Source organism: Carcharhinus amblyrhynchos, chromosome 29, assembly GCF_965287045.1.
Source record: "Carcharhinus amblyrhynchos chromosome 29, sCarAmb.v2.hapA, whole genome shotgun sequence".
NCBI classification, from domain to species: Eukaryota; Metazoa; Chordata; class Chondrichthyes; order Carcharhiniformes; family Carcharhinidae; genus Carcharhinus; species Carcharhinus amblyrhynchos.
Genome location: NC_137352.1, coordinates 10,956,696 through 10,980,248, shown reverse-complemented (window position 1 = coordinate 10,980,248; position 23,553 = coordinate 10,956,696). Strand labels below are relative to the sequence as shown.

The 23,553-nt window shown below is 42.7% G+C and overlaps 1 protein-coding gene across 1 annotated transcript; it reads right to left on the bottom strand.

The window, feature by feature from the left end:
- Positions 1-675: 675 nt before the first annotated feature.
- Positions 676-11,980, bottom strand: LOC145359765 (transgelin-like). Its single transcript, XM_080214542.1, has 5 exons — positions 11,880-11,980; positions 5,240-5,439; positions 4,223-4,397; positions 3,202-3,304; positions 676-1,773 (listed from the first exon to the last, which is right to left on the bottom strand). Exons 2-5 carry the CDS (start codon positions 5,417-5,419, stop codon positions 1,629-1,631), a joined length of 603 nt encoding a protein of 200 aa, XP_080070668.1. The 5' UTR covers positions 5,420-5,439; positions 11,880-11,980; the 3' UTR covers positions 676-1,628.
- Positions 11,981-23,553: the final 11,573 nt, after the last annotated feature.

Here is a 23,553-nt window from a genome sequence, read left to right as displayed (position 1 = left end):
TCAGGTGCAAATTTGTACTTAAAACCTGTGAGCCAGGAGGGAGGAAGACAATTGCCAGCTTCATATTTACAAACCTTTGGATCAGAAGGAAACTCTCTCTCCCCCCCCCCCCCCCCACCCCACCTCCCTTCAATGCAATTCCCTTCATGTCAATCTCACTTTATCTGCCTGTGGCAGAAGGCAAGAAGTTGGTTTAATCTGAACAGACTCTTCAGCACAATATTGAGAAAGTTCTGCCTTGACAGAAGGGGCTTCTTTAATTGTTATCCTGCCTGCAGGTGGATAAAATGAAACCAAGATATCACCTTTGCCCTTCATTCACAGAGTCCTGATCAATGTATCCCTTAACCAACCCAAGGAGTGTTGTTCTCTGATCAACTTGGTGATTCTTGCTGCACATAAGTAACTACTGCATTTATTCACACATGGAACATGGTGTTGTTGGACAGCATTTATTGCCCATCTCTAATTGCCTTCTGTAGTTGAATCCACCACATTTATGGACCTGGAGTCACATGTAGACTGGACATTTCCTACAGAATTACTGGGGGTGACCAAAAAAAAGGAAGTTTTCCAAGCTTCCATTAGATCTGGCTGGTGGCAGATGATTTTCAGTAACTGATGTTTGGTTTGGAAAGAACCTTTGAAAAGTTGGACATAGCAAGGTGACAACAATTCTCCATCTTGAACTTTATTTTCAGTTGTTACTGTTTCAAAATGACAAAAGCAAAAAAAGTACAAAATTTAGGGCTAAAATGATCAGAATTTTTGTTTAACAAAAAATTAATGTACAACATACTTGAAACAACAATTCTCAGCAGGGACACAGAACATTTGTTTCAGTAACTTATCCTAAGTGAGTCCTTCATACAAGAAGAATCTGCTTTAAAAATTGCAGATTAACCCCAACTAATTACACCCATTTATTGGCTCCCAGCAAAGACAGTTGCAGTGTTGCAAGTGCTTACTTCTTTCCTTAAACTTCTATAGTAAACTTGGGTAATGTTTTTTTGGAATCAAAGTTTGCCAGCAAGAACACATTCCCCGCAGTTTTCAGTACTGTGTGCGAATGACAAAAACAAAGGGGTGAATTGAGGGCAAAATGTGAGCAGCAAAAGGTAGTTTAAACAGAATAGGTTGTCAATTTCACACATTCCCTTTGGCCTTTTACAGAAATCATTCAATCCCCTTTATGCATTCTTGTTCAATTAATCCAAAGATAATTTGACTTGTGCATTTTTAAAATGTACACTTTCTTTACTAGCTAAATCAGGTCAACAGTGACAAAGTAAAAAAGGTAAAAGCAGCCTGGTTAAGCCATATAAAACAATTAGCTTTTCCAACATGCTCAATACACAATTCCACAGCCATGGTTGAAATTACAAGTTTGCAATGTGACGTGTAGTCCTTGGCAGCTTGGGGTATGTAAATTTATGGTAATAATTCCAAATTACAGCCCATATTTTTGGGGGAATAAAACTATTTCAGATTTTTTTGTTTAAAAGGAAACTGCCAAATAATAAATAACCATGACTTGTTTACATCACAATTGAATGTTTAGTGTTACAAGCTGTTTGGACTTAAGTGGTAAAAATCATGCTTTTACAGAGTTCAATTACTATTGTTTTTTAGCTAATGATCTGTCTGGTTTGTCCGTAGCCAACCATCCCAGCCTGCGATGCTCCCTGATTGCTTCCCATCTGGAGGCCAATGATGTTCTTCCCCTCAGCCAGTTGCTGTTCTGTGAATTCACGCTTGTTTTCTTGTGCTTTCCTGAAACAGAAGGAAAATAGCAAGTTACTTGTCAGGCTGGTCTGAACACGTGCCCTGTGCTAAAGGCACAATCCTAACAGCTCTCCCCAAATTCAAAACTGCTTAAAGTGAACTGGATTTAGTAAGGATTGAACAAAAAAAAAACAAAACCAAAAAGTTCCATTTAAAAACAAATTTCTGCCTTGCAGTCTGGTTTCAGCTAATTTTAATTTGTTGTACTTGTAGAGCTGGTACCAGGCACCTAGATGAGTACCACCCCCAAACCAGTAAACAAAAAAGTTTAATCATTCAATGACTGCCCCCATCCCAGAGGATTTGTGCCTGAACTCAAAGCTTGTAAAATAATCACAAGTTCACCAAGCATCAATAGATTGGATAGGTTTCCACACACCAGATGACACCCAAGTGAGGAGTGGTAAGAAAAAGCTCAACTGTGGCTGTGTTAATAATGTTGGACTAAGGCTGAACACAGTACAGGACAGCATACAAGGCCATATGATGGCTACATGGAACATGCCGTTGGCAATCAGAAATGATTACAAAAATGTCAAGTTGTCATCAAGTCAATCTACAACTCATGTTTACAAGCAACATCTTGTACCACGTTGAGAGTTAAATCAAGTTATCTGGTCACTCACTGTGCTGAGTAATGGAGTGCAACCAATAATAGTGTGAAGATGACTAGTGTTCCCTCATGGTTGAGGTTGGATTTTTGGAATGTGCTGGTACAATAATTAAACGCAGCAAGTGAAATGTCAGCAGTCACAGTGAAAGTCTGACGCTAAAATGGTGGAATAAATGTCTGCTTCAAGGTTGGGTCACCCTGCCATAAGCTTCAGTGTACCCTGACAGATATGCCTACTGTTGTCTACTCCCCACATTGTGGAAGAAAATAGTACAAGCTGTGTGTTTTGGGTAACTTTGTACAGACATGGTAAAGTTTATTTATTAGTCACAAGTAGGCTCACATTCATACTGCAATGAAGTTATCTGAAAATCCCCCAGTTGCCACACTCCAGTAGCTGTTCAGGAATACTAAAGGGACAATTCAGCTTGGCCAATTCATCTAACTTGCATGTCTTTGGACTGAGAGGAAACCCATGCAGACAGAGAACATGCAAACTCCATACAAAAGTGACCCAAGCCAGGAACTGAACCCAAGTTCTTGGTGCTGTAAGACAGCAATGCGAATCACTGTTGAATAAAATTTACTAAGTCATCTGATTAAAAAAGTCACACTAGTGCATCATTATGTATTTACCTTCATTAATGCACACAGGGTCATGACATTCTTGCAAACCTCAAAGAGAAATGGTCACAAATCCTATTGCTATGCATGGGGGAAATGCAGCAGGCAAATAAGCATAATGTGGGTTTATTGCCATCAAGGAAACCATGCTTGTGCTACGTATGGACTTGGCTACTCACTTGTGGAACCAGTTTAGATCACCATGGTAATGTCCATCATTTTTTGTTACTGCAATGCTTCCCAAAGCCATGAGGGTCCTCTGAACAGCAGCCATGTCCTTTGCTGTGAAAAGAATGTGGGGGAAAGTTAAGTGCATTCACCAACAATATTACATTAATATGGAACAGACTCACTACATGAACAACCACCTCAACAGTAAATAGCAACCACCAGCCTAGACATGCTAATATTGCAATTGTGTGGTGGTTAAGAAAACATTGCTCTGGAACCACCACAACATATTTCTGCTGAGGTTGCTTTAGAAATTGAGTTCTCAGGGGTACAAGACACAATAGGCATGTTAAAAAGCATTACAGTGCAACACTATACCCAAATATTTTCCCATGCTTCATTTTCAATTATTTGATAGGCAGTTACTCATTTATGGACTAGACATTAAACCACAAAAAATACTGAACTATAGTCTTCCAAAATACTGATTCATGTGAATTTTATATCTCCATACAAAAAAGTGTTCCAGCCATTTCAACATTTACCAGAGCACACAATGCAGGCAAAACATCTTAAGTTTTAATTACACAAGTATAATACTCATTTGTTGGATAGCTAATAAAAACATGGTAATCTATAGATTAATCCCATCTTTAATGAAGGGGTGCATATTTATATTCAAAGTGTTATTCTGTGTCTGTTCCCTCTTTTTGGAGATGGTGGATTCCTCCTGGCAGGAACTCCCTACCAGGGAACAGACATCTCGCTGCTTGCTGCAGCCTCACCAGCTTCTTTCACACCCAAGGACTAGACAGTGTCAGCTGATCACCCATTTACAAATGCCTCCATTTATAAATTAAAAAATGATTGAAGTGCATTGTAAACAATAAGTGACCAGGCAAATGCCATGTTCTGGTATCTAAAGTTAATTAATTAAATTTCGAGATGCTTACAAACTAGTCACTCAAGCTCAGCAGTAAACAAAGAGGAGCCCTGACTTCAAAAAGCTCCATTAACAAGTCTACATACATTCCCACAGATCTACGGTCTGGAAGATGTCAGTTTTGTTGACTCCATATGCCTCAGCTGCAGTCAGAAATCGGGACACCTGTTCCATTTGTTTAAAGGCCTTGTCACTGTCTTGAATCTTCTTAATGGGTTTCTTGTCCTCAGAATAGAGACTGTTTATCAGCAGGCTGAGTACCTGCAACAGAAATACTTCATGATATTGTATCACATCACACAGTATATAGCAATATCAAACTGCACTTATTCCAGTGGAGAACAATGAGAGTGCTGGACCCTTAATTGAAATATCATTGCCCACCATAAAATAACTTAATTTTTTTAAATGATGGAAATTGCTGATACATGGATTATAATTACACAAAAATCTAACTGTGAGCAGGCCATATGATTAACACAAGTCTGCAGCAAGAACACAACTGATCTCAGCTCCCCTTCTCCATCCCAATCCTCATGTCCCTTTGTGTCCTAGAATCTATTGATCAAGGGTTTGAAGATACCCAGCCCAGAATGATGCAATATTGTTGCTCATATGCATCATTCCCATTCTACAATAGATACAATTTGCACTTACATTGACTATAATGGCGAGCTGCTACAGTATCAGATGTATTTCACAATCAGAATCTGGGTCAGGGCAGGATAATGTGGCAATGGGATCAAATCAGAACTGCAGCATGAGGCCAGTGAGCTTTTGAAATATTGTGTGCCATTCAGCTGCTTTCACATATATGAAATGGCACAGTTAGTGATGAGGAATGTGTACCCCACTATTGAAGTTTAAAAAAAAGGTACAAATCCAGGTGCCCAGGAACAGTGAAAAAGTCTTAATTTGAAATTACCAAAGGTCTGGCACTCAGTACATCCCCAATATCTGAGGTGCTCAACCAAGTGGTTACTTGTTTCCATTTGGCAATACCACAGGGGCTATAGAAATGCCAACTCTTCAAAGCTTTTTTTTTCTCCATTGAACCAATCCTTGAATGAACAGCAACCACATTCCTTCAAGATGATACTCACTGTGCCATCTTTGAGCCAGAGCTGGAAACCAGATCTCCCTGGCTCAGGTCGACCCACACTTGCCCCACATTGAGCAATAATCCACTCTACTAGCCGCTCCTCCAGTTCTGGTTCATACTTCTTCTCAATCTTATTTCGAATGTCTCTACTAAGTCCATAAGCAGGTCCCGAGTTGGCCATCTTTAGCAGTTAATTAATACCTGTGGCAGAAGCAGATTTGGAGTTAGGAACAATACTACAAAAGAAAAGGCTTGAATTTATATTACACTTTCAATGAGCATCAGATGTTAGAGCAAAGCCACTGTTGTGATGTAGTAAATGCAACAGCCAATAATTGTCATTGAAGGATAAATACTGGCCAGGAGAACAGGGACCTCTCACCTATCCTTGGAAGGTTGACATGGAATACTTTATATCCATCAAATCAGGTGTAGGTACCATCTCATTCAAGAGAGATCAGTACTGTAATGGAGTGAGTCTCAGTAGTGCTCAAGCTCTGGAGTGGGACTTGAACCTGAACTTTGCAATTCAGAGGCAAGAGTGCTGCCAACTGAAGGAGACTTTGAACACAAACATCAAAGTGTTTTTACAGACAATCTGACAAATGCAAAATCCATTTTTGTACGCAAGAAAATCCAAAAGACAAGTCATAAGACCAGACAAATGGTTGCAATATTGGTTAAGGCACTGGGCAGGTGTGCTATGGGATCTTTTACATGTGCTCACATAGGGTTGAAGCCATAACAGGGCGAAGTGATTAGTTTCAAGTACTAGTATCAGTAGATGATAAATGGAAGTTAGGCAACAGATTAGCTCTAGTTTTGAATAATTGGAAGGACTGCAGTGAAGGTTGAGATGGAAAATTGGATGGAAGAATCTACAAGGCAGTTGAGACACTAACCTGGTTATACAAATGCAGGAACTTGGGCCACATTCAATCAACACAAGAGGGATAAGGACATCAGAGGGACAAGGATTGGATACTAATGGGAAATGACAAATCAGGAAGTCAAAGATTGTGGGATCAAAGAGAAATGAAAATGGATTGAACTGGCTGATCATCTGTTGAAGGGAGGAAATGTAGAAGTAGTGAATGACAGAGGCCAGATGGAATGACACAGGAGAGATTCAAACAATAGGATTGTTGTGACTGAGATGAAGGGTGCTCAACATGAATCTGGCTACCAAGTGAAAACAGATGCTGGAAGGTGTCAGTGGAAATTCTGGGGATGCTCAGGATATGATGAATTAAATAAATCAGCCACCAAATACCGCCCACCATCCCAACTTGCCAAAGCAATCAACACAACATCGCTTAAAGACAAGCATTTTATACTGTCTGGCAGCTTTACAATATGCCAATGTGATTATATTTATGACTGCTTAGCTACTGATGTTTGAACTTTACAAATGATTAACGTTTTTGTTCTTTCATCTACATTCTTGGTGCAGAAAGGCAATTCACATTCCATCTACAATATTAAACAAGTTGCCACAAGGAGATTAGGCATGAAAAGGAGTCTGCAATCCAACCAAATATGGGATACATTTTACTTTTGACAGTACTGCAAGAAAGAAAGCAGTTGAATATTAGTTAGCTTTCCTCTAGTGTTGAAAGTAGGTTACACTAACTGCATGGCAAGTTGGTTGAACTACTTTCCAACTGCATGATGCACCATACTATTGGTTATGGACCTGCAGGGACAAGGGCCCTGAAAAAAAAAAATGCTTTGTTTTTGTTGCAATCCATGTTTTGTTCACAAGAGATCACATGAACAGGTCAGTAGGTTTAACCTTATAGCTAAAGCAAATGGGCCATTGGAGTTAATGATCAAACCTGCAGCATGTCCAGTTCTGGTTAGCAAGGGAAAGGTTCAAGAGTTGATGCAATGCAGAAAGGTTGCTTGTGTCAGAACCTAAGCTAAACTTGACAGTCTGGGAAGTAGATATAGTGGAAGAGAGTTCCTGTGGCAGCATCCATATCAGTCTGGAGCTATGAATAATGGAGGCTCCAAACGTCTTTCCATCAGGTTGACCAGGAATCTCCTGCTTTTATTAGGATGGCATGCTGAAAGGAATTGCAATTTGATATTTAACCTGTTTGGCTACATTAAGAATACCTTCCTATGACCATCAGGTCTTAGGGTGGGACTCAAACCTACAATTTCTTGGCTCAAAAGGCAGTGTATCCTGCACTATAGTTCACACTATAGAATGAGTCTGAATATTAGACTGTGAAAGTTCAAACCAGTATGTCATGGGAGGATTTATTTTTTAAAAAACAAGGGAAGATGTACAAAATAACCTCCAGTTAGGGTGGTCAAGACAATCATTGGTTACTAAAAAGGGAGATGTTAGGATTGAGTAGTTGAAGTGGCTGTTCTGATCCCCAATCCTGTGCTAACCTAAACTTGGATAGATCATTTTCATCCTGTTGCACGTCTGGAACAAGGGATGCACAAGTCTACACCTTTCTCTCTCCACAGCTATTTTTTCATCAGCCTCACTGTTAAACATGCATTCCCCACCTTGTCACTGTTAAACTCATTCTCCCCCTGAGGCAGCTGCTCCTACCATGGAAGGCCCTTGGTTTAGATAAAACCATCTTTTGTTACAGGCAAAGTCCAAAAAACTACACCACAATACCATGCCCCATTTGTGTTAACAGGTTTCAGCTTTTTCTTCAAGGCTGCAAAAAAATCTTCAATCTGAAGATTTGTCTATTCCAGGGACAAAGGTGGCCAATGGAGATGGGGAAAAACCCTCAAGACGCAAGTCATCTTACCATAATCCAGTCAGCTACACCTTCACACAATTGCATTCCAATATAAATGTTTTAAAATGGATTTGAGATTGCTGGTGAGGGTTCAAGTGATTCCTAACATTAAGGGAACTATCCATCAGAATGCAGATGTTACTGACCCAATTCTCCCTGCACAGACACTGGCTTGACCAGCTAAGCTTTTTTTTTTAAAAAATTTTTTCCCCCAGTGTCACTGCAAATTTAAGCTTGGCCCGGAAACTGGCCATTGGCTCAGCTCTCCTGACCAAGAGTTAACTAAGGATGAGTAACACCAGAAGATCTTTCGACTGACCTATACTTGGTGTTTCTGTTATGCAACAAGAAGTCTCACAACACCAGGTTAAAGTCCAACAGGTTTATTTGGTAGTAAACGCCACTAGCTTTCAAAAGCCAGCATCTCCACTTCTGTTATGGCCATGGGAAGACAGCAAGGCAAAGGATAGGCTGATGGTTGCTGTATTTTGCTAAAGGTTGTCCCCCAATGGGTGTGACTGACAAGGTTAATACAAAAGATCACTCTCCCAATCAAAGCTGTCAGAATGCTGCCCATTGGCCAACAGATCAAATAGAGGCCCAGAAATTCCATTTGGATTCTCTGATGGGAAGTCAGCAGAACCCACTAATAACTAGTTGAGTTTCCAAAAGATTTATCCCATACTAACACAAAGCACCCATCCAATTCCATGTCATATTTCATCTTTTCTCCTCCTCCCCAAAACAACTAAGCTGAAATAGCAATTAATTCTACGAGGTTTTTAAAAAGTCATGGACTTAGATAGAAATGGTTTCAAATTCAAAAACTACCCATACAAGTGGAGGCAACGTTCCACTATAGACCAGTGGATATTTATTTTCAGTCGTTACCTTGCTGGGGGGGGGGGGAAATGCAGGAATTCATTGATGCCAAAGTTGCCCATTAGTGGTGAATGTAATGAACAATAAAGGCTACCACCACATTGCACATTCCTCTGGAATTTACCAGCACTTTGCAAGCAATTGAAAAGGATAAGATTAGATAACTAGTGTACTGGGTGGCACCATGAATGAATGGTCCTTTTAACTCAACTTGCTATATTCCAAATTAACTGAAAAATCTTTTTTTCAAAAATAAAAGGGACAAATCAACAGGTCCCCCATTCATTGGGGTAGCAATCCAACATCAATTTACCAGGTTGCAACATGCCAGACCTACCTCAGCAATCTGGTTTTGATTATAGTTTATGGTCAGGCTTGTTATGATGGCCTTGATGTATCTCAAGGTTTCTCCACGTGATACTCAATGCAGCCAAGTACATAGTCACTTTGATAACACAAGCAGCTGTTCAGAGTACCATTCAACTCCAGTTGCCTAGGAACTTGTTTATTCCATAATAAGAAACTGATCAGTAAACCTATTCAACGGTTGAACATTGTGGCACAATAATTTTGATTTTTGTGAAATTAGTTTACCATTAGCAACGATTTGTATTTCTAGGGAATGTTACAATGTTCTCAGGGAATGCAGTTCAAGGAGATAGTTCACCACCACCACCTTTGAGGGCAATCAATACTAGAACACCCACATCCCATAAATAAGAAAAGGTCAGACAATGGATGCATCAAGCCAAAAAGATTTAGGACAGGTGACCAAAAGCCACATCAAGATTTCTCTTGAGGGTTTAGTATCTCTCAATATGTATTTCCTCTCCCCATTCTCTACTCACATGATTTAACCATCCATTTTCAGCTTCAGTGCTGTTGAAATAATCCCTAGATAGCACAGGAGTGTGATGGTTTAGGGCTGTGACTAATAACTCATCCCAAAAGGAAAAAAGACTCAATTCCCTAATAAGTCATAGTATCCCTAAAGTTCAGAAGGAAGCCATTCTGCCCATCAAGCCTGCACTGAATTCCATCCAGACCCTACCCCCATTTACCCTACTAGCCTCCCCCCCGCCCCCGATATAAAAAAAGGACAATTTATCATAGTCAATCCACCTAACCTGCACATCTCTGAACTGTGGAGGAAACCAGAACACTCAGCAGATACCCACACAGACATGGGGAACAGGTAGCATTGTAGTCAGCACTGCTGCTTCACAGCACCAGGGACCTGGATTTGATTCCTGGCTTGGGTCATGTTCTCCTTGTGTCTGCGTGGGTTTCCTCTAGGTGTTCTAGTTTCCTCGCAGTCAGAAGATCTGCAGGTTAGGTGCACTGGCTATGCTAAATGCCCCTTAGCATCAGGAGAACTAGCTAGGGTAAATATATGGCAATAGGGCCTGGGTGGGATAGTGGTTCGTGCAGACATCATGGGCCAAATTACCTCCTTCTGCACTGCAGAGATTCTATGATGCAAACTCCAGACAGACAGTGACCCCAAGGTTGGGAGTGAACCCAGGTCCCCAGCACTGAGGCAGCAGCATTAACCACTGTCTCCTTGCCAAGTCAAATTAATGGTTGTAGTTGAATAGAAAAATGTATGCACACCATGAAGTTTTTAAGCAGCATTTGATGTGGTTTTAAAACCTTCACATCAGTTGCAAGCACTGCAGCCAACACAAGAATGTCTAAAACTTATAATTTCCTCAACAAGCTGCCATTTCAAATGTCAACTGAAAAAACTAAAAAAAACTCGCAAATCTTCAGCAGAAGAAAACACGACCCAAGACATGAAGGTAATTTAAATTGGATTGAGAGAGACTGGGCAGATTTAGGGAGGGAGGTCAGAGAACAATGATGGGAGGGTCAGTACGCACAGGATGCCAGCTAAAAACTGGTCAGGAACTGGAGCGTACAAGGCTGGGAGGAAATCGCATAAGAAAAGGAGGACTTAAGTATCCTGGAAGGCAGGCAAGGTTGTTGAAGTCACACGCGGGTCTCAGGAAATAAGCCGCGGTCTGTCCAAGTTGGATAAAAGGGTTGGATCAGGAAGTCATCTATTCGTGATGAAAGAATGCAATTAGCTTTGAATTATGACCCAGATACTGATCCAGATTAAGTGTTTTTAAACAAAAAAAAGACACCACCCGTTTGGAACTGTGGGACTTCTCACATAGCTCACCTGTCCTAGGGGATTGGGGTTAATTTAGCTTAATTGAACCAGAGAGAATGCCCCAGGGTGAAGAATAGAGTGTTCAGGTACCAGACTATATTTGGAGTTAAGGAAAGAAAAAACTCGATGGGATACTTAAACGTCCATGGTGGAAAATACACTACATCCAGAATGGATTTATCAATCTACAGCGTACTTTCTAATCGCCATCCGTTATTACTGAATCCCATTTCCCAGTGAATTTCACCCGAAGCGTTCCTACAATCACCACAAAATATCTCAAATCTAAACAAACTAAAATTTTTATTTTAAAATCCTATTGCCAATCTTGAAAAAGTGCCTTTCGAACAATAACTTTCTTGTAAACGCCCCATCAGATTCAGTGCGAGCCACACCCAACATTTCACCCACAAACTCTCTCTAGTTGCACAGTGCAGGGTGGTGGCGAATTTACCTCGTAGGTTATATTAAAATCCTTAAAACCACTCCCTCCAGACATATGCTAGAGTGCCTAACACACCTGGGGACAAGAGTAACAACTCGCAAGATGGTATTTAGAAAGTTCCGCTCGAACCTTTAGGTTAGATAGCTTAACAAGTCAGTGTAACCAATCTGTTACTTATTTGTGGCTGTACAATTCGCTCCCGATTAAAGACTGGGTCAGTTTTAAAACAATTCCTAATCAGGGAGGATATCCCCAGCACAAGCAGCATCAAATTCGATTCAGCATGAAGTACTATTGAGAAATTAGAGAAGTCGCGATGTCAACATCTGCCATGACAAAAAGCGAACTTGCTACTTACTTTTTTTTCCACCAGAGAATCAGATGCTGCAGGGCTCGATCCTGAACCGACAGTGTGGGCTTCCAGGCTGGAACTCAGACTAAAAAAGGTCTCATTATCACCATGACGTCAACTCATGGTGAAAAAAAGGAAAGCAACGCCTTAAATGGGCAATCAATATTGAGACAGCCTCCTTATTTGGTAAAAGGCGCAAATAAAGACAATAAGTGAGAAGGGGCAGGTTCAGAGAAATTGACACATTCCCAACATTCCAAACTCATGGTGATTTCAAAGCCCAGTGTCTTTAAACTAGAGCGTCCATTTATGGACAGCAACTCAGTAGATCCCTGTTGAATTAGGCATCACCCTTTTATTATCACCTCTCAACAGAATGTGTAATGTTGGTAACTCATGTTGGTAACTTTTCCAGAATATTTACTAGTTGGGTTTCTTGGACCGATTAAAGGAGCTACTAGTTAAGGCTACCAAGGGAGAGACTTGACAAATCCATCACTGGTCAAAGATTCCGTGAGGATGAGTGACATCTTAACATTAAAAGTTTGACAGTCAGGGACACACTGTGCTGAAGTAATAATATTCGGATACAGAGCCCTCCTGACTTTAAATTACTTCTTTTTAAATGTTTTAATCCTGTTTGTAATTTCCTCTTCACGTCCTTGCTCCCCCCCCGTTCATATTATTCGGCTGCACATCTTCTTGTAGGAATGGGTGGGTAGTTTCTGGTGCTGTCTTTCCATTGGGGAGTCCTGACATCTGCTGGCTGATCCACCACATAACAGTGCTGCTGGATTGACATTTCATCCCTCAAAAGGTGCGTTATAGTTCTCTCTGGGAGTCAGAGCTGCACCGGTATCATTTTCGCATGCATGTAGTAGTCTGGAGCTATGGACAGTGACGGTAGAGCCCCCAGTCATCTCACCCACCCATTTGCCTGCCCTTGGCGTGTGTTGGAAGGATTTGCAGGTAAATAGGCAACCTGTTTGGCCATGTATTGTGAAGGCACTTTCTGTGGCCATTAAGCCTGAAGTGGGACTTGAACCCAGTGCTTCTGGTTCAGACGCAGGGGTACTGCACCACAAGGGTGGCACAGTGATTGGCACAGCTGCCTCACAGCACCAGAGACCCAGGTTCAGTCCTGACCTTGGGTGGCTGTGTGGAGCTTGCATGTTCTGTTTGCGTGAGTTTCCTCCAGGTGCTCCAGTTTCTTCCTACAGTCCAAGGATGCGCAGGTTAGGTGGATTGGCTGTGTTAAATTGTCCCAGGGAGGGAGATTAGTGGGTTAAATATGTGGAGTTACAGGATTAGAGACTGGGTGGGATGCTCTGTTAGAGAGTTGGTGCAGACTCGATGGGCCAAATGGCCTCCTTCTGCACTGTAGAGATTCTATGAAAATGGCAACCCTACAGAATTCCATGGGGAAGTAAATATATTTAATTTGATTTTGTTGTCACATGTATTAATATAGAGTGAAAAGTATTATTTCAGGTTAGGTGATTGGCCATGCTAAACTGCCCCTGCATGTCCTAAAGATGTGTAGGTTAGGTGGATTGGTCACAATAGACTGCCCCTTAGTGTCCAGAGATGTACATGTTAGGTGGATTAGCTGTGATAAATGCGTGGTGTTATGGGGGTACAGTGGGGTGGTGGGAGGATGCTTTTTCAGAGAGTTGGTGCAGACTCGATGGGCTGAATGGCCTCCTTCTGCACTGTTGGGATTCTGTGGTTTTATGGTTCTAAGACCTCAACCAACATAAGCTTCTTATGAAAGCAAAAGACTGCGGATGTGAGAATGCTGAAGTAAAAACAGAAAATTCTGGAATCATGTTCGGGGAATGAAACAGAGTCAACAGAGTTTTAGGTTGCTGACCTATCAGCAGAACCATTATCTGCTTGTTCTCAGATGCTGCGTGAGTATTTCCAGCATTTTCTGTTATTAAATTAATGACAACTTATATTTATGTAGCATCTTTTTACATAAACACAGTGTTTCAAGGCACTTGACAGGCATGTCATGCACAAAACTTGGCACCAAGCCACAGAAGACAGGCAGATGGCCTGAAGTTTGGTCAAAGAATTAGGTTTTAAGGAGCATCTTAGAGGTAGCGAGGTGGAGAAAAAGAGACATTTAGTAAGATCATTTCAGAGCTTGTGAGACAGACGTCTGAAGGCACAGCCACCAAAGATGGAGCAAGAGGATTGACCTGAAAAAGAATGTTCCTGAAAGTGTAGTGAATAAGTTATGTCCTAAAGATCCCGAGCATTACATCACATCAAACTGGACCAATGGAAATCAATGATAAAGACAAATTATTCCACACCTACAATACTTCCTTCTTTGTTCCACTTTCCCAACATCATTCTCAGCTTGCCACTCTTCTGAATGAGGAGTTGCCAGCGTTCGACTGGGGCAGGCACAGTAAGAAGCCTCACAACACCAGGTTAAAGTCCAACACATTTATTTGGAATCACGAGCTTTTGGAGCACTGCCCCTTCATCAGGTCAGTCCACTGTCTGTGTGGAGTTTGTGCATTTCCCCTATGTCTGCGTGGGTTTCCTCCGAGTGCTCCCACTGTCCAAAGGTGTGCAGGATAGGTAGATTGGCCGTGCTATATTGCTCGTTGGTGTCCCAAATGTGCAGGTCAGTGGGATCAGCAGAGTAAATACATGGGGTTATGTGGATAGGGTCTAGGTGAGATGTTCTGTTGTAGAGTTGGTGCAGATGGGCCAAATGGTCTGCTGGTGAAGGGGCAGCACTCCGAAAGCTCGTGATTCCAAATAAACCTGTTGGACTTCAACCTGGAGTTGTGAAGGTAGTGACTCATAACTGGGCTAGATTTTAATTCACTCAAATCCCCTTGGCTTAGCTTGATCTTGACCATTGCTTCATAGAATCCCTACAGTGCATAAGCAGACCATTTGGCCCATCTGCACCAACTCTACAACAGAACATCTCATCTACACCCTATCCACATAACCCCATGTATTTACTCTGCTGATCCCACTGACCTGCACATTTGGGACACCAACGAGCAATATAGCACGGCCAATCTACCTATCCTGCACACCTTCGGACAGTGGGAGCACTCGGAGGAAACCCACGCAGACATAGGGAAAATGCACAAACTCCACACAGACAGTGGACTGACCCAAGACCGGAATTGAATCCAGGTCACTGGCACTGTGAGATAGCAGTGCTAACCACTGTGCCACTCACCTGTGCCACCGTGCTGCTAAAGGGAAGCCCTGTACTGATGGTGGTAAGAATTGGCAGCTCTAATTGATATTTTCCTCAGACGTTGATCCCCACAGGTAGTGTCGCATAAGGACTTGCAGTACTTCATTGCTAAAGTTTGATATTATCGGCAACTGCAATGTCTAAATAAAACATATTCAGAGCTTTGCAGCGGACTTGCAACATCTACTCTGTTGCCTTTTAATTACGGGTCTGCGTTGCTGTGAAATCATCTGGTGCTAATTACACAGTGAGGAGAGCTGATTGAAGGCAGGTTCACAGCTCCGCCAGGCAGGGCAGATACAGTTTCAAGTAACGTTTGGGGCCAATGATTAGGCAGGTGTCAAAATGAATGGGTGCAACTTGCTCCAGCGGGAAGGAGAGGAAATTAGAGGAGAGATTTAACCTGGGCAAGCAGCAGTCAAGTATGGTGACTTTCGTTAACTCTCTTTCTTTATCCATTCATGGATGTGGCCATCACTGGTTAGGTGAACATTTATTGCCCATCACTAAGGGCATTGCCCTTTGTCTAGAGTCACATATAGGCACCACCAGCTAAAGACAACAGATTTCCTTCCTTAAAGGGCATTAGTGAACCAGATGGGTTTTTGCGACAATCAATAGTTCCACAGGTACTACCAGTGAGACTGGCTTACATTCCAGATATACTTTGATGAATTAGTTGAATTTATTAACTGTTATCACATTGTCTTGTATTAGCCATCATCACCTTGTCCTTAATATATTTTGTGTTCATTCAAGGGATGTAGGTGTCGCTGGCTTGGCCAGAATTAATTGTCCATCCCTAATTGCCCTTGGACTGAGTGGCTTGCTAGGCCATTTCAGAGACTAGTTAAGAGTCAACCACATTGCTAATGTGCTGGAGTCACGTATAGGCCGGACCGGGTAAGGTTGGCAGATTTCCTTCCCTAAAGACATGAGTGAACCAGATGGGTTTTTATGACAATTGACAATAGTTTCATGGTCATCAGTAGATTCTTAATTCTAGATTTTTATTGAATTCAAATGTCACCATCTGCTGTGGTGGGATTCGAACCCAGCAAGGCGGCACACTGGCACAGTGGTTAGCATTGCTCCATCATAGCACCAGGGACCTGGATTTGATTCCCATCTTGGATCATTGTCTGTGCAGAGTCGGCACATTCTCCTGGTGTGTGCATGGGTTTCCTCCGGGTGCTTTGGTTTCCTCCTACAGTCTGAAAGATGTGCTGGTTAGGTGCATTGGCCATGCTAAATTCCTCCTCAGTGTACCTGAACAGGCACCGGAATGTGGCAACCAGGGGATTTTCACTGTAACTTCATTGCAGTGTTAATGCAAGCCTACTCGTGACACTGATACTTCAACTTAGAACACAGGTCTTCAGGGCATTATCCTGGGCCTCTGGATTATTTGTCCATTATGCCACAACCACCCCAAAAGAGTTGTTTGGCTGGCAATTCTACTTTGGCAGAGGAATGGGGATGGATGGGCAGGAATAAGGGATGATTTGTAGGGGAACGTGCAGGTGATGGAAGGTGGTGGTAGATGATGCATGGCTGGGAGGATTTGTGGCTGTAGACTTGGTGAACTGTTGCCATTGCATCCTGCCGACAGAGCTTAATGAAACCAGAATCCAGTGATAGAGGAGGAAGGAATGGATACTAAATCTTGTGGCTGGGGGTCACTGATTGAGAAAGCCATTTTCTCCTGTCTGGACAGGAAGGCAGAGAATTGGTGTTAACAAGAAGAAAAAAGCTTGCTTGCTGTGCTGAGAATCAGAAACAAGGTCCTGAATATTGTGAAATTTTCCATTTTTATTTAATATCCTTGGACCAGTTCCCTCAGAAATAGTCTGGCAATCACATCATATGCTTACATGTTTAGAAAAAGAAATGGCTTGTATTTATATCAACATTTCGTAACATCCCATAGCACTTTACAGCTAAATGAATACTTTTGAAATGGAATCACTGCTGCTATTTTAGGGAACAGGGAAAAACAGTAAAAAAACCTCACACACATACAAGGCCCTCAAACAACGACTTCTAGATTAGCCACTTCTTCTGGTAGTCCCTTAGATTGAGAGGCGTCTGGTCAAGTACATGAAGAAGGTGGGAATAGAGGGGTATGGTCCCCAGAAAGGTAGGGGGTTTTAATTCAGACAGGCAGCATGGTCAGTGCAGGCTTGGAGGGCCTGTTCTGATGCTGTAATTTTCCCTCATTAATCATCTTTGTCACTTCCTCGAAAAGCTCAATCAAGTTAGTGAGACACGACCACCCCTTCACAAAACCAAGTTGTCTCTCGTTAATATATACATTTATTTCCAAGTGGGAGTAAATCTTGTCTAGCAGAATCCTCTCCAATAATTTCCCTACCACTGACGTAACACTCACTGGCCTGTCATTACCTGGATTATCCTTGCAACGCTTCTTAAGCAAAGGAACGACTTTGGCTATACCCCAATGCTCTGGGACCTCCCCTGTAGCCAGTGAGCATTCAAAGATTTCTCTCAAGGCCCCAGCAATTTCCTCCCTTGCCTCTCTCAGTATCCTGGGGTATATCCCATCAGGTCCAGGGGACTTGTCTACCTTAATGTTTAAGATTTCATCAGTGGGAACGACCAGAAAAATCCATCCTATGTGTTTATCTTCTACCTACTCAACTCGTTTCGCAACAGCCTCTCTTTATGTTCTTTTGAGCACTCTGATAAAAATAGAATAATTAACGCATCAATTAATCATAGAATCATACAGTGCAGAAGAGGCCTTTAGGCCCATTAAGTCTGCACCAACACGCGAGAAACACCTGAACTCCCACCTAACCCCATCTGCCAGCATTTAGCCCTGAATGTTATGATGTGTCAAGTGCTCATCCAGGTACTTTTTAAAGGATGTGAGGCAACCTGCAGCTACCACCCTCCCAGGCAGCACATTTCCAGACCGTCACCACCCTCTGGGTGGGGAGTTTTCCTTACATCCCTCCTAAACCTCCTGCCCCTCATCTTGAACCTTGCTCTGGGGCCTCTGCTCTGTACGGCTCTTTCCCCAGTGGCAAGAATTTCCAATCAATCAGAGCAGCAAAGATCCATCTCCGTTTCCACTACCCTCGGTCAGCCGCATGGGTGAGGCTGGACTGGAAGGAACTCCACGCTTGAGGAATCACAAGGCACACTCTGTGTCTCGGTACTTAATTGTACGGTGCGTTATCAGAACTCAGAGCTGCAGATCTGTCAATACAACTCACCTGACCCAACATCTGAGGTCTGTGGTGACATTTCTGTGCTAAAAGATCTTATAAAAACTAACAGGTTAATGGCTTTGCATTGTGTGTAATTTGTAATGAGTAACATGCAGAAGGAATTATCCCTCGAGATATTATCAGTTTAGCCACAGGAATTAGGAAAACCAAAGCAATTCTGTTGCTGCAGGTAGAATTAACCTCTAAGTTCTGCATCACTGCAGGATTACAACAAAACATGTTTCTTATTTTGTAATAGATAGGAAGTATTGTGCAGAATCAAAGTGAATATGGGTGGAATTCGATATCTTTTCTGTGGTGAGTTTAGAGATGGGGGATATGAGGTTTCTTAACTATAGCATCTGCATAGAGGGACAAGGACAGGTTAGCAGATAACTATATACAGACAAAATATACTGTTCATAGAGTACACGAGGGGAGAAGGACAGGAGAGGGTGCAGAATGTAGTGTTACAGTCTTAACTAAGGTGTAGAGAAAGATCAGCTTAATGCGAGGTAGGTCCATTCAAAAGTCTGATGGTAGCCAGGAAGAAGCTGTTCTTGAGTTGGCTGGTATGTGTCCTCAGACCTATGTATCTTTTTCCCAATGGAAAAAGGTGGAAAGGAGTATGTCTGCGGTGCACGGGGTCCTTGATTGTGCTGGCTGCTTTTCGAGGCAGGGGGAAGTGTAGACAGAGTCAATGGATGGATCACTGGTCATTTACAATCTAAGTTCAAGGCTTCGATATTTCTTTTAAAGTTGATACTGGAGCTGCTGTTGTCACATTAGCAAACGATCTTGACTGGTTTCAGCTGATGATCCTTCATCCATCAAACATCAAATTGCCAAGTAGGTCCAGGCATCAAATGCTCCAAATTAAAGACAAGAGCTTTCTTCCTCTTAAATGTAAGGGGCAACTGATCACTGATTCTCTCTATGTTCCTCACAATCAAAGTATATCCTTGTTGATTGGCAATGTTGGCTCACTTCCAGCAGTCCTGCAAAAATCAGATGATGCTCATCTGAATGTCTCACAGGGCGCGTTCTTACCAGCCGTTCACGCCGCAGCGAGGTGGGAGTATTAGATGGCCAGCCAAATCTCCATTCACTGCAGCAGGATGGCAAACTCCCGCCTGTGTGAATGATGATAAGATTCCGGCCACAGTCTTTCAGGCAACAACCTTCAACCTTATATTTAAGAGCAGTGGAGATTCGGCTGTCAAAAGCTTTATACACTCAGCGGCAAGTCGCTTTCTTTCACAGAGACACCATCTTGGGGCAGAATTTGAAGTTGTGGATCTCTCAGTTCTTCATGAACTAAGAGGTGGAGGATACAGAGGGCAATGCAGCAGATGGTGACCATCCCCATGATGACCTACTGGGCCTCAACTCACTCTTCACTAGACAGTGACGAGGAAGAATCTTTTGCAGGCCTAAGTGATCGCTCGGATTTCAAAGTCCCAGTGAATGATTTGTCTTCCCCTTTGGGAAAAAAGTCATTTGCCAACCATATTTCAGTCCTAGCTGAAAGTCCTTTTTCCTACCTCCAGAGAAAGATCAAGACAGAAGCTGTGGCTAAATCTTTAACACTTTGAAACTGCAGAATCTTGCACTGCAAACTTATCCCCAGGTTAATAGTCTACAGGAAATTTCTCGCAGTACAGAAGTTGAGGGTGTCTTGACTACATCTCTTCACGAATTTTTCCCATCGCCCATCGTGGGGCAACCTTGTACAGAGAGGAGTGTGGCTCTCCTTACACTGCCTGGAGAAAGCAGACGATTCTCCTGAAATGTCACTGTGAAATCAACCCTCCTTCATTTCCTCACAGTCTTATAGGAAGTTAGTTGTTATTTTCTTTGCCATCTCAGTTCACCGAAATCTTAGACCTTCGATGCCTTTTCAGCCTTTGATACAGCAATGAATGATAAAGCTGTGGCAATCTTCACTGGGATTGAAGATTGTTTGTCTTCTGAAGATTCTTCCCAGAGTTCTTCAAGGGGGCAGCGAAATTTATTTATTAGTCACAACGAGGATTATATTAACACTGAAATGAAGTTACTGTGAAAATCCCCTAGTCGCCACACTCCGGCGCCTGTTCGGGTACACTGAGGGAGAATTTAGCATGGCCAATGCACCTAACATGCACGTCTTTCTGACTGTGGGAGGAAACCGGAGCACCCGGAGGAAATCCCGTGCAAACATAGGGAGAACATGCAGACTCCACACAGACAGTGACCCAAGCCGGGAATTGAACCCTGATCCCTGATGCTGTGAGGCAACATTGTTAACCACTGGGCCACCACGCCACCCTAGCCACTGTGCCGCCCTAAGTTCCTCAATGTCCTGAATTCTTCTCTTCTAGTCCCAGAGGATCCAATGTTTGATTCTCTTTGAAAAGTCTTTGTAGTCGTTGCAATTCTGTCATCCTGAAGCTTACAGCTATGCTGCTAGCAATGCTGATAAAAGTGCTGTGCTCCCTGAGAACGATGACGTCTAACCAGATGTAGAAGAAATTTGTCATGTCTCCCAAACATCGTTCCTAAGGGCTGGGAATACTGTGGGAGATTGATTCCCCCAGTGCTGTGACCTGGGGAAGGGGAGAAGAGTCAGAACAGGAGTTGGCTACTTGTCAAGAGGGAGTTACAGAAATGTAATATAAATGGTTAAAGATGTAGGCCAGAATTCTCTGGCCATTCATCCAACTGAGGAAAGAGAATTTGGTACCCAGCCAAATCTCCGTTCACTGCAGCAGGACCAGAGAATCCCACTGGCGTGAATGAGCGGAAAATCCTGACCATAGTTTCATGTCAAAAAAACAGGAAAGCTTACATGGGAGGGTAGCATTAAGGCTTAACAGGATTGGATATGCCAATGTATGATGTAGATGATAATCTACTAGTCAGACATGTGTTAAACTCGAGAGAGAGAGAGACTGGAATCGAAGGTTGGAATCATGGCTACTCCACAACCTGTTTAGATGTATTTCAAATAATCAAGTGTTCAGCAGATATCAGCGTATTTCTACAGTCTGTCTAAGAATCAAGTTCCACGTCTAGCGTACGAGTCAGAAGGATCCTGTCCCAGACCAGAGAGGACTAGAGAGCGAAACACGGCCCACTGGGCAGGTATTGAATTGCTCTGTAAAAAACAGGTGCGTATCATTTAGGGGTAGGGGGGAGGGAGTAGGGGTGGGGAGGGAATGTGGTGTGACTGCGATGGTGAAACTTGTTCATGTATCTTTTGAACAAACTGTGACCTGGGTAACCTATTTTGAATATAGATCAACCCAAGTATCTCTTACTTTTCTGAATTTTTAGATTAGGAATCTATTGGAGTTTAAATTCAGATGTGGAGATGCCGGCGTTGGACTGGAGTAAACGCAGTAAGAAGTTTCACAACACCAGGTTAAAGTCCAACAGGTTTATTTGGTAGCAAACGCCACTAGTTTTCAGAGTGCTGCTCCTTTGTCAGCTGAGTGGGGAGTTCTGATCACAAACAGGGCATGTAAAGACAAACATTCAGTTTACACAATACTGATTAGGATGCGAGTCTTTGCAGGTAATCAATTCTTAAAGGTGCAGACAATGTGAGTGGAGATAGCATTAAGCACAGGTTAAAGAGATGTCTCCAGCAAACACTTTAGCGGTCACGGGCATTCATCCTCTGATCTTCGGGTAAGCGTTCCCCAAGGCGGCCTTCACGACACACGACAGCGCAGTGTCGCTGAGCAGAGACTGATAGCCAAGTTCCACGTGCATGAGGCCAGCCTCAACCAGCATCTTGGGTTCATGTCACACTATTTGTAACCCCCTTGACTTGCCTGGGCTTGCAACATTTCACCTACTGTCCTGTCTGGAGACAATACACATCTCTTTAACCTAATCTTAATGGTCTCTCCACTCACATTGTCTGCACCTTTAAGACTTGATTAGCTGTAAAGACTCGCATTCTAATCAGTATTCTGTAAACTGAGTGTGTGCTTTTATATGCCCTGTTTGTGATCAGAACTCCCCAACTCACCAGACGAAGGAGCAGCGCTCCAAAAGCTAGTGGCTTTTGCTACCAAGTAAACCTGTTGGACTTTAACCTGGTGTTGTGAGACTTCTTACAGTTTAAATTCAGAGCCAGGGATCCAACTGCAAAGGGTCAGTTTCCCACATTAATCTGAATTAAATCACTTGCAGATTATTGGCAGATCCAGATTTACATTGGTTGAAGGTAGGATGGATGGTTAACTATATAAGAAGCTGAGGAAGAGATGAGTACCCCTGGATTTTTGTGCTGTTTCCATTTTCTTTCCCCACAGTACTGTGCATTCAGCCAATAAGGCCACACTCTGGAAAGTTCTAGGCCTCTCTATCACTCCCTCCTCTCTTCAGACACTCTTTAAAACCTTCCTCATGTCCCTAATTCTCCTTTTTTTGATTCAATGTCAATTATTATCTGATTAACCCAACTGTGAAATGGCTGGGGGGATTTTCACAGAATCAGAGAATCCCTACAGTGCAGAAAGAGGTTATTCAGCCCATCAAATCCGCACCGATTCTCTGACAGAGCACTTTACCCAGGCCGTATCCCCGTAACCCTGCTAATCCCCTAACCTACATATCTTGGGACACTAAGGGGCAATTTAGCCTGGTCAATCCAACTAACCTGTACATCTTTGGACTATGGGAGGAAACTGTACACCCGGAGGAAACGCACGCAGACATGGGGAGAATGTGCAAACTCCACACAGGCAATCTTCAAGGCTGGAATTGAACCCAGGGCCCTGGCGCTGTGAAGCAGCAATACTAATCACTATGTCATCCTACCGTCCAAATGATGCCATATAAATGCTAGATGCTGTTGTTGTTGTTGTCTGCAGTCAGCTCCATCCCAGAACTGCAGAAGATGACTAGAAACTGTAATGTACTTCATTACAGCTGTAATGTCCCTGCCTTGTGATCCATGAGTCTTAAACATTTCTATAATCTGAAAGCTGAAAAAAATGTGTTAAAGCCTAGAACTTATTTCTAAGCATTTTGAAATAGCCTAATTATAGAATCCTATAGTGCAGAAGGAGGTCGTTCGGCCCATCGAGTCTGCACTGACCACGATCCCACCCAGGCCCCATCCCCATAACCCCATGTATTTACCCTGGCTAACCCCCTTGATGCCAAGGGGCAACTTAGCATGGCCAATCCACCTAACCTGATGGGA

What these genes read in the sequence shown, in the direction of transcription:
- LOC145359765 (XM_080214542.1), bottom strand. Translation starts at nt 5,419, where the DNA reads ATGGCCAACTCGGGACCTGCTTATGGACTTAGTAGAGACATTCGAAAT. An exon ending in TCTGGCTCAAAGATGGCACA is followed by an intron (nt 4,398 to 5,239) that starts GTGAGTATCATC and finishes TTTCTGTTGCAG; the next exon opens with GTACTCAGCCTGCTGATAAA. An exon ending in GATCTAAACTGGTTCCACAA is followed by an intron (nt 1,774 to 3,201) that starts GTGAGTAGCCAA and finishes CTTCTGTTTCAG; the next exon opens with GAAAGCACAAGAAAACAAGC.